The 12,186-nt window shown below is 34.5% G+C and overlaps 1 protein-coding gene across 7 annotated transcripts in view; it reads right to left on the bottom strand.

Moving 5' to 3' along the window:
- The window catches only part of SEMA5A (semaphorin 5A), a 340,995-nt gene that overhangs the window by 155,580 nt on the left and 173,229 nt on the right, over positions 1-12,186 (bottom strand). For all 7 annotated transcript variants that reach the window (XM_082753180.1, XM_082753178.1, XM_082753176.1 and 4 more), the window contains one exon: positions 2,942-3,004. In XM_082753180.1, coding sequence (XP_082609306.1) covers positions 2,942-3,004 — 63 coding nt within the window. The remainder of the gene's footprint in view (positions 1-2,941; positions 3,005-12,186) is intronic.

Below are 12,186 nucleotides of genomic sequence, written 5' to 3'. Positions count from 1 at the left end.
CCCAGTTTAAGCTGGATCTACGTATGCGACAGCAAACAAGGAAGCAACCTTTCTGGTAACAGCAACTGGAATCTTCCAGGGGGAGTTTCTCTGAAAAAATACAATTCACTGTACCACTGAAGTGAATTCCTCCATGTCTGCTAATTTCCCTTTGTTTCAAGTGAAGACTGCTGTGGTTTCACTAGGAAAAGGAGATGCCACGGAGCATGCGCTTTCCTCATCTGCATGAGTAAGTTCTCCCAGTTTAAAGAGTATGGCTCTTAAAAATAACCTGTGTCATGAACTTCTTTTAGTCTTGGGCATAAGTCAGCAAAAGACATATATCATCAGGTTATCCTTTCTCTGGCCTTAAACTTAATCTTTGATTTTAACCTCAAGCACATCAGTGAAAGCAAGAGGCATGAAAAGTACAAAGAAAAAGACAGTTGTCGTTCCATCTGGGCTGGTTGCTCAGTCAGAATTATTTCTTCACTGGATTGCATTCAAATGTAATGAAATCCAAGAATTGTGCTTCTCTTCTAGATTGTGAATGAAGAAAAAGGCTACAGATTCAAAATGAAACACTAAATTTTTATCCAAATAGTAACAATACTAAGAAGCAATCACAGCATCATAGAACAGTTTGGATTAGAAGTGACCTTAGATAAGAACATCAAGTCCAACACCCCTACCAGGAGCAGGAACACCTTATATTAAATCAAACCACCCAAAGCCCCATCCAACCTGGCTTTGAACATTTCCAATGATGGGGCATCGACAGCCTCTTTGAGCAACTCATTGCAGTGCCTCACCACCCTTGTGGTTAAAAACAAATAACAACAAAAAACTACAATTAAAACCCTTTCTAATAATAATCTATAATCCATATCTAGCCTCTTCTTTGAGATCATTATTCTTTGTCCTATCATTACAGGCCTTGGTAAAAAGTTTTTCTTCAGCTTTCCTATAAGCACCCCTTAAGTACTGAAATCTTAGAGGTCTTTATTAGAATAGAATACATACTATTGTACATTGACAACTTTCAATCACTTCTACAAAACAGTGTGATGAGCATGAATGAAAACATGTATGTATGTACTACACTAGCTATTCTTGAACACATTTCACAAATATTGAGTATTTTTCTGAGCAAAATTATTTAATAGCAACATATGCTTCTGCACTGTTGAAAGGAACATGGATATTAAACCACAAAGAGTACTGTAAACATAATAGTCAAAGTATACCGCTATAGCCTCAAATTTACCATCATTTTCATCCATCATGTTAGATTACAGTCACTGCACTGTGATTTTCAGATGAGCTGAATGTTATTCTCACAGTTTTAAATTTCAAAAATAACTGTAAAACAGAGGCATAAACTTTTAGTTATACACTGCATTCCTACCGTGATATTTTCTGCTCTGTACACACCTCAATCATTGCCAAATAACAATATTCTATTGTCACTTGAGCAAGCTCTTTAACTTCAGATTATGTCACCTCAAAACTAAGGGTGAAGCCTTGAAGGGTATATTACATCACAGACTACAAATACTTTAGGTGGAAATAACAATTTACAAAATGAAACATTTGTCTAAAATACGAGGTCCACAAAATTATTTTCTCTCTGCAGGTTAACAAGTAAGCATCTAGTAAGCATTCTGATCTATAATCTATTTCTACCATTAAAGCCTTCACACAAGTCAGTAATTTTAAGGTAAAATATTGCCCATTCCTTTTCTCTAGCTATTAATACCTTCTATACACACCTAGTAAATTCTGCATGTTAATGCCTAGTTATCAGTAACTTTAAATACATGTTTCCCATGCTGGGATGGGAAGAAAGGGAAAGGAGAAGAATAAAAAAGGCAATGCCATCCTTAATTCCTTTTCTCAGTGCTGTAAAATCATATCTACAGTGAAAGATGTTCCTCCATAAAGACAATAATCTTCCATGCTTTACAGTGCATATCTTTCTTTCCTTCTATTCCTTCTCTCTTTCTCTCTCTCTCTCTCTCTCTCTTTCTTTCTTTCTTTCTCCTTCTTATTTATTTATTTATTTATTTATTTATTTTCCCCAGCTAATTCAGTCTTTTTCTCTCTTCACAGTATAACATGGACATGATTCTGTAATTAAATTCTTCTTCTTCAATCTCAGATGGGAAGAGATACACCGTGGCCACGCTGCAACATTATTTTCCAGCACTTAGTAAGAAAAGCTGAAAATGAACTGCTTTGCTTGATGGGAGATGTTAAAGGTCAGTGATTAGATATATATATAACTATGCAGACAATGCAGAAGAGATCTGTCCTCTACTAGAAGGCATGAACATTTGGAATACATTTTTCAAGCTTGCTAAGGTTTTATGTTCTTTTATTTCTTTCTTTGTTTTTTCTTTTGAGTTTTGCTCATCAGCAACGTATGCCAACATGTTTTGCTGAATGTGAGTCCTGAAACCAAGTGTGTTCACTTATAGTTATTGTGCTATAATTCTGTGATTCTGTGATTCTGTGATAAGTTTAGTAAATGACATACTATTGTCTTCATAGCATCATTATGAAATATAAATGTTTCAAAAATTGCATCTAATACGCAGGAAAACAAACTGATGAATTTATAAAGAAATTACACAGTTATATGGGATTTACAGTGTTGAAAATGAAGTGAGAATACAGCCCATTACACATGACATGTTGTAGAGTCCAAACAGTAAATTGTTAGAAACTCAATTCCTTGATCTTTTCACAATATCTTCATGTGACTGTTCCTCCCACCACACACCTCCCTATATATATATTTTTTTTTCCTTTGCACATATATCAATGTCATACTGTTTTACTACAACTTTACTCAGAAAAGAATGGGAGATAGCACAACTGCGTAAGGTAGAAGAGATTTATACACTGAATTATAGCTGATATTAAAAATTTTGTAAAAGCAGAATGGTCTCATGCTTACCTTTGATTTGCCTTTACTGTAACAGGCTCTTTTAGTAGCTTCATCACATTGCCATTCCACTGCCTGTAACCAACAGAAATTCATTAGAAATGCAGGGAACACAGAGATGTAAAACTTAGCCATGTAAGCCCATACTTGAGACACGTGCTTCAGGCATACTGATGATTAACTGGGGGTGTTTCTATCCACAATCACCTTATAAGCTTTTCTCCTTAGAAACGTAATTTTGCTGTTCATGTCTTAATCCAGAGTGAAACTGGCCATCCCCGTGAATCACTGTACCTACAGCTTCAGCAGAATGAACCCCAATCACATTTGACACTGACTACCTGCTTTTGTACCAGCCTCACTAAGCTAAGCAGCTAAGAACATTGTGAAAGGACAACCCTTTCTCCCCAACACAGCCAGGACACATCACACCTGGGGTCAGCTCTGCTGAGAGACCTTGTGTGTTGGGAAAGGCTGCAGTCCTGCTGTTTTTGCAGAATTTCTCTCAAGCATGAAATGGAGATTTTAGTTGCTCAAGGTGTGACTGCAGCAGTAATCAGAAGAGCTAAAACATTGATTGAAGGAAAGGAGCAACAAGCAGACACATACAAGACAAGAGTGAAATGGAGCACTGCAAAGCAGAAGCAATTTATCCTCATTTTTGAACTGTCCCTCTGCTTCGACAGATTTGTGCCAGGACTGGAAGTCTAGTCTGCATCACTACAGTTTCACTGCCTGAGTTAATTCCAATTATTTCAATATTTACCATTCAACAGCTATGACTTGCAAACTCTATTGCTCAGTGGAGCAGGTCCTATGCTTGGTGTTTATGTGCCAATATGTGCACATATTTGAATGCCTGTGTGTGCTGTGTAGTTAGAGTGCATTTTAAATCATCCTGCTTGCTTTCACATCAACAGTGCACGTCCACTTTTTCTTTATAGAAATGTCACAAAGCATTTTAAATTTTACCAGGAAGAACTGAGATTACTAAACTAACCACTGCTGCTTAATTATTGAAATCACAGCTTTTTCAGTTTTGTTTACCAGGAAATAATGAGAGAATTCATTCAGATTTAATATAAGCAATCTTTTGTACCTGTCTTTCAATGGAGACTATATTAATAGCAGAATCTATAATTAATAAAAATAACAAGTTGAAAGCCTGTTTAAACAAAGGGGAAAAATGCCTGCAGAGTATACTATGTAGTACTCTGTTTTGCTTTTCAACTAGCCCAAGAATGTGCTTTTCATTTCAGGAAATAAAGACATATAAAACAAACATCATTGCTTCTTTTCCTCCAGCCCAAGCCTTTCCATTTAAAACATTTTCTTTTGCAGATAAATGACCACAGCATGTTGGGGATTATACTGAAAACTTCTGGAAAAGTCAACTTGCAAATGACCATAGCATCTATAGCAAAATGTGTCTTACCCTATATTAGATTAAAAAAGCAGCAATGACTTAACATTTTTGATTCTGTAATGCAAAATTCACCTCTATGATGATGACAACACTACAAATGACTGCTCTTGGATAAGCAGTGTGGGTTCCTTATCAATTCATTAGGACACACTGAACCTTTATCTTATATGGCTATAGATACAAGTACTTTATATTGAATATATTATCTTTAAACAACACAAATTTGAAATGCCTGGAGAAATGCCAAAGTTACTGGTAGGAGGTCAGGATAGAAAGACTTCTTGGAATATAGGTACTGAAAATATGGTTAGAAGGAAAGTTCTTGCCAAAACTGAACTGAGAAGAATATGCTGAGCATGAACAGCAGTAAGAAAGACAGAAAGATTGGAATCAAGATAAAATGCTTATCAATAAATCAATTTTCAGTGACAAAATATCCAGCTTTCAATTGGCTCTAAGTCCATGGTAAAAGAGTCATTTGAAGGAGAAAGATGTAAAATGCAAAACTTATGCAATGTCATAAATCAAACAAATTAAGTACGTTTCTCAGGCACTGAAATGTTTCAGAAAAGACAAAACAACAGGCTTTGGGGATAAGAAATTCAGAAGCCAAAAGTGACAGTTCTTCAAGTTTTCCATGAAATCTCAGAAAAATATACTTCCATGAGCAGGTCACAAAACCACTAAGTTATTAGCATAACTGAAAGAAAACTTTCATCTCTTTCTTCTACATCCATGAAATGCATAGATTCAAATAAGGATACTAAATATTAAACCACTATGCTATATATTTGAGTACAATAGTTAGGAGCAAATACAAGAACACAAATAGAATTGTATTCTACTGTAAACTATTGTAACTATGCATAAATACATGCACTTTCTAACTTTCTGGAAAAACCCTCTTCATACACATATGCCAAAAGAGTAATACCGTCTGGATAATAAGTACATACAGACAAACTAGTGACAAAGTCACTAGTCATCTTTGAAATCAAATATACTTTATAGCCCTATAGCACTGTATTCCACTGTTGGAGGAGACAATAATAGAGAAGGTTGCAAATGAAGTTTATTACAAAGGCACCCGAAGAGAGCTGGGTAAATCACTGGGTAAATCAGACTCTTATACTTTGGTCCCCAAGGTTCATACATATTCAGTAATAAATTTATATGCCCTGTTACTGATTAAATGAAAAGACTAGATATAAACTAACATTTATATAAACAGAGATTTTTTTCTTTTAATCTTCAGGAAATTTGAGGGCCTTTCTCACAAAATGGAAATTCAGTTATTCAACAAAGCCTACTAGTAATACACAGGAGGAAGACAGGTGGAAACTCATCAAGTTAAATGTCATTTCAATGTGGAAAAAAAGCAACAGGAGAAAAATGTGTTCTGAATCTTTAATACATAAAGACAAAACAAAACATCCCAACAGAATAACAATGCAATTTTTGTTACTAGACAATGAAGAGTTTAGAGTTTAAATTCTGAAAGAGCAGTCTGACACGTACAGATTATTTTATTTTAGAGAACAAGAGCAAAGAAAGGTTAACTTAGAAAAGTTAGCATTATCCATTGTTTGCCTTAAACTGACATATTCTCCTGCTTTGCACCATTTAACAATATTTCTCAAAGTTTAGCTAAGTAGTGTAGAGAATAAGATATGAATACCATGTTGGATATTTTATCCCTTTCAAGACCAATACAACTAAAGTTTATTCTGTTAGGATCTATTCATTCCTACATGTCTTAAAAAAGCAGCTCCAATTTTCATGTGACAAAACACAATCTCCAGCGTTCCACATACTGTTTTTAATTAATATTGTAATTCTACTTAAGCTGGCAACAAAACGCATTGGACTGAATTATAGAGACTCATGTTTTTCTTTGCTCTGGGGAGGGAAGGAACAAGAATTTGAATGTTATTGCTGGAGAAAATAAGTACAGTAGTACATCAGCTACTTGTACATGTCTTCACAAAGAACATACCTGTATAGGATAAGGAGTTGCATATAAGGCAGCACATCATTCTGTCTTTGATAGCAAGCTGATTCTAGTACAGCTGCATGCCTCATAAATCCTTCTATAAATTCAGTCTTTCAAGCACCTCTATAAATGTAATGTCTTGGTTTAGTTTGTTTCTAATTTCCTAATCTTCTACATAGCTACAATCTAGTAGATATAAATAAACCTTAACTGTTTGACAGTCACCGGTAGAACTGTACAAAAAGTTTGCAGTGAGATTTTTACCCCTGCAAAACCCAATTTGTGTGTCCAAGCCTAAAGACTGAACTTGTCACAGTGTAGTCAGATAAGAAAGTCACAGTTCACTTTTGAACAGATTGTTTTCTTCATTTAAAAAATATACAGAACACAAAGCACTGTATAGACCTGACATAAGATCAGACTGAACAGAAACATGGCTTTGGCGCACACTTTAACTCTAAGTTTGAACACAAGTGTCAAGCTGATGGCAGACATCTTCCTGTAAAAGCTCAACTGTAAACAACTGTATCAGTGTTTTCAGACGTTCTATCATCGATGTTCAGAAAACACTTTGAAAACTTCAGGTGAATTTGTTCCTGGCATTTCAAGGGGAAACGAGAAGGGAGAAATTCCAGCCAGAAAACAAAAAAAAAAAAATCAAACTCAAGCTATATAATGGGATAATTTTCTTCAAAAATGAAGAAAGATATACATCCAACACCTACCAAAGTTAAGTTAAAAGTTACAAAACAAAAAACAACCATAGTCTTTGGAACAACAAATGTATTTCAAAAACTTCTCTGTTTGGGTGCATGATAGAGTCTCACTTAAAAGTCAAACAATTGCATCTTTAATGGGCAAACTAAATAAATGCAAAGAGGTTAGTTCCAAGGGAAATCAAATGAAAATCCCCAGTCTAAACTGATTTATTTAAATGCCTTAGAAGAACACTAAAATAGAAGGAAAATAAGAAAACTCTGAATAAGAAGTGTCCCTCCCAATTAAGAATTAACTCTAAAGGGCTTTTCTTCATTTCCAGAATGCAGCAACATAGTAAGTCCTTTGGCAAGACACTAAGATATCTCTTCCAACCTAAATTATTCCATAATTTTCCAGAAGAAAAAAAATAAATAAAAAAATCAAAACCATAAGTAAATAACTCTATTATAGCCATTTTCCACAACTCTAATTTGAACTAGTAAATGCAGACAGGAAATTTGCCAAGTATGAACACAATCAAAGCAAGGATTGGTCAATTAGAGTATATTAGGTGAGATATGCATTAGTTCCATTTACAGGTCAACAAAACCCACATGGCTTTCACCAATATTAGTGGAAGATGCACACATAATAGTATACAATCAGATCTCCTGGAATAACTATATTCCTATAGCTTCATAGATACTCACAATACATGCATGTAGGCAGGTACACAAACATATATATAAAAATGAACTTCTTTTCAGTGTAGAAACAGAATGTACAATATTTCATAGTGAAAGAAGTTAATTAGTCAAGAACCAAAAAAAAAAAAGAAAAAAAAGAAAAAAAAGAAAAAAAAGAAAAAAAAAAAGAACAGAACAGTATTCCAGACAGATGGTCCAGCACTTCTTAGGCAGATGGCTCTGCTAATTAGATACTGGCAAAAATAACATTAAAGAAGATGGTTTAATTATCCAATGCCAAAAATTAAGAACTACATGATATTTCCTTTTTGCTTTTTCATTGCTTGCTTTCATCTCTTATATCATGTATTTAAACAATACTTCAGGGAGCTGGGGTATAACAGCAATAATCATAACAATAGATGTCATCAAACATGAGTAATATTGCCTTATTGTTTGCATCAGTCCAGCAATGGAATGGCTTCAAGAAGTTGTTACTTGTTTGGCGAGGGTGTCTCACAACCTGCAAAACCATGTCTCAACAAACATGCATACTCAAATCCAAAAGCTGAGTTTAAAGAGGCCATAAAGAAAGTGTCAGAATAGTAAATGTGGAGAGAGAATTTAGCACTGAGAAGTATACCAGCAAATACCAATGAGAAGTATAGCAGCAAATTGGCAGCCAGTGTTAGTAGTAGATGGTTACCAGAAATTTTAGGGTATCCTTTGGTATAATGACATCCCTGCTTTCAGAAAATATGTGGAGCCACTTAAGATTTATACATCTCCTTACTTCTGAGGAACCATTTTCCTTGTTTTCCACAGAGCCATGACCTCTTGTCCTTGCAGCCATTAATGCTGAAGCTGTCTATCTTGCCAACAGGCTCCTTAAAAAGGGACTTCCCTTTAATATAGCTTTCTCTTTTTGCTCATCAAAGAAAAGAAAAACTGGTTTCTGGGGTCTAAAGGCATCCTGGTTAGGCTCTCATTGTGCAGTGGCAGGCCAGCAGCTCATTCAAGAAGTTCAGTACTGTATGGACAACTTTATTAATTGATTACATTAATTGTGGTAACTTGCCACCAATTACCACATGCAACAGTCAATTCTCCTGGAAATAACATTGTGTGTTTTGATTTGTTCAGAATCAGCTTTTACTGCTCATCCACAGTTAAAAAATTACATGCTTGGTTTCTTAAAAGGTGAGAAGTATGAAATATATGGAAATAAACACCAAATTATACTTGAATTTTCCAGGGTGTGATATTTAGTAAAAACTGAGATCCCATTATAGATACATAATTTCATACTTAAATCACATAATATATGAAACTTTATTTGGCTTCCAGGACAATGCTGATGCCAACTGAGTTTTCTTTCAAATATACTGGTCTGAATATATAAAAATTGAGATGAAAAATATATTTCCAAGCCAAAGTTTTATTTAGCTTATTTTGTTGACTACACAAAAAAATAAAAATAAAAAAAAAAAATTGTCAGAACTGATATTAGAAGGGAAAAAAAAATTAAGCATATTGAAAAATAGTTGTTACTAGAACTTTCAGAGACTCTCAGTGGTTATCTACACTGTTAACTTTAATGACACTAGACTCTGCCCAAGATTGAACTTTTACAAAATGTCACCCAACCAGGCACCTGTGCATTCCCTCTTTGTGTTCTGCAAAGATTTCTAAATGTCACAAAACATTAATTTGGTTTATACTTAACAGAGATGGGTTTATGGAGGAAAATACAGTTTTAAACCTGAAGTCAGCATCTCAGAACTTAATTATATTGAGAAGCTGGGGTCTTAGTCCTGCTACCAGAGTTATTAAAAAAAAAAAAAAAAAAAAGTGTTGCACTATGACTTTCAAAGTTTTGAAAGAGTTGAATGTTCCAATCTGGCATTTCAAGGCTTTTAGGATTTTATGGACATTTAAAAATTGAATGTGGGTCTGTGCTGAAGGGGTAAAACAACCAAATGTTCTTGCATTCCCAAGCTTGGCAGCCATTCAGCAGGTAGGAATGAGATATGTTTCATAACATATTTTTAATGCACAATTTGAAATTATACTAGATATTGTATAATTTAATGTATTGAGTAAATTATATGTGAATCCTTTAAGATTAACATCTGTGTTAGCACATTTACTTTTAAAGCATTCCCTGCTTTTTGGCAAATAAGATCAATTTTAGTAGGCTCCAAGACCTTTTGAAAGCTATTTTTATTTTTTTACAAGTAGTATAGTAAACTTCTAGGTGCTGATCAGAAATGTCAGGATTCTCTGTATTTCATTAAAAAGAAAGATATGCAATTCCCCCCTCTCTCCCCCAACTCCCTAGGTGAAATAAGTGCAAAAAGAGTCCCCTGACACAGGAATTTCAGAAAATTAAGACTACACTTCTGACCTTGAATATAGGAAAACATTTAATTTTCTTGTGCACCTGCTCATCACTGCAAATGAGCAGGTGCAATCAGAAATGGAAAGGAGGCAGCGTCACTGGAAGGTGTGCCATCTTGCCGCATAATAATGTGCTGTTCAAGTCAGCCACACTAGTGTGGGATTATGGACCTAGGCCAGCAGTCATCCCCCCTTCACCTTTGAACCTCAGACTGTCAAGCAATTTATGATACTTCAGAAGGCTCTACGCAAACTGAAAACCTTCCTGAAATAATTTCTCAGAAAGGCAGACAACATACTACTTCTTGTCCCTGAGATGTCAGACAGCCGGATTATAGCTTCCAGATATGAGTCTTACAAAAGCAAACAGACGAACATGAGATATATGGTGGAGGATGAAATTTATAACATCTTCTAAGTGGTATTTGTTGAATTAGCAGAACATCATACTGCATAATTGAGAATACAAAAAAAAATAATTGTATTTTTATATTTAGATAATTTTGTCCATGTTTTATTACAAAGAGAATAAAAATTCTATTATGTTTTTTGTCTCTTTTATTTATTTATTCAGATAGTTTTGCCATTAGGCTTTAGTGATGTCAGGCTTTAATATGTTAATACCCATCTATAATTCTATTACACAGAACTTGCAATAGCTTATTTACAATAGTAATAATTCTTTGAAAAGTTAGCCTAAAAGTGTCATCTTACAAAACAGTGAAGAGACAAACATTGCTGAAATAAATTTAAAAATGAATATATGTCCATTCAATATGCAACCAAATAGGGGTACAACAATTTTAGGCAGATAAAAACAGAGAGAAAGCTGAATGCTGAGAAACAGTAAAAGAAATGTTAGAACCACCAGTCTGCACAGCTTGCACAGTGAAAAGTCAGGAAATAAATATGTGGTTCAATAGCAAAGAGACACAAACATAAGATTTTCTACATCCTTCTGGTTAAATCAATAGACCAGAAAGGTGATTTTGGAACATCAAGATTGATTTTTCTTCTTTCCCTTTAAGAACAATACAGAGGTGTATAAGACACTTAGAAAATGGATGGGGCAAAATGGAACACAACAAGAAAAACACCACCAAATTTCCAGAATTGGCAACAGTGTTGATGACAACACAACTGACAGTTCAGTCAGAAAAGAAGAAACTTATTTCTTTTTTATTATTTTCAAAGTAATTGGAATTAATTTGACAAACACTAAAATGATCTGAGACAGACTAAATCACAAGAATATGGGGAAGAATAAGAATAATAGGCACCTAATTGAGAGTCACAATAGAACATGTTGTGAGCTGTGAAGAAAGACACACACATAAACAAAAAGAATATCGGAATGAGGAAAATTCTCATTAATAAACAGAAGATGGTTATTACATCAAGAAAGACTGAACCTACAGCTACTTGGAAACTCACTGGAATGTAGCTGTATTATTGAATTATATAGAAAGCAAGGGTGAGGAAGACAAACTAAAGAGCATCAGGACTAAGACAAGATTCTACTCAGAATATGAAAGGTCTTCAAGAGAACTTCATATACTCCAATCACAGTAGAAAGAGCAGAGGTAACAAGGAGGACAGCAATACAACTTTAAACCACAATTTCATCATGAAGATTTGGAATAATGGTGAGGCTATGAAAAAAGCTAAATAAAGTTCATTTTTCTCCTTTTTTGACATAAGGGAATGGTACAGAATAATATACCATTGCACAGGGCTTTTCTCCTCCAGGTTTTGTGTCAAATGTCATTCAAACTATTATTGACATCTGGTAACCTGGTATCAGCTGAGTGGGTTATTTTTATCCAAATTTCTACAAGACAGGCCTCAAGATCAAAACAACAAATGTCCATTTTTGCAGAGGCAACAGAACGGCCATTTAGAGAAAAAGATATAGCCCTGTCAAAGATAAAGGTGTTTACCTCATTCTGCATGCACAAGAAACCTCAGAAAAGAAGATACTCATTGAAACAATCATCAATATCATGTCTTAACAATTTGTCTCTAACTTTTTCCCCAGGTTAACCTCACATTT

The sequence above is a fragment of the Aythya marila genome (assembly GCF_965140915.1).
Source record: "Aythya marila genome assembly, chromosome: 2".
Taxonomy (NCBI): Eukaryota; Metazoa; Chordata; class Aves; order Anseriformes; family Anatidae; genus Aythya; species Aythya marila.
This window is presented reverse-complemented; position numbering and strand designations above follow the sequence as displayed.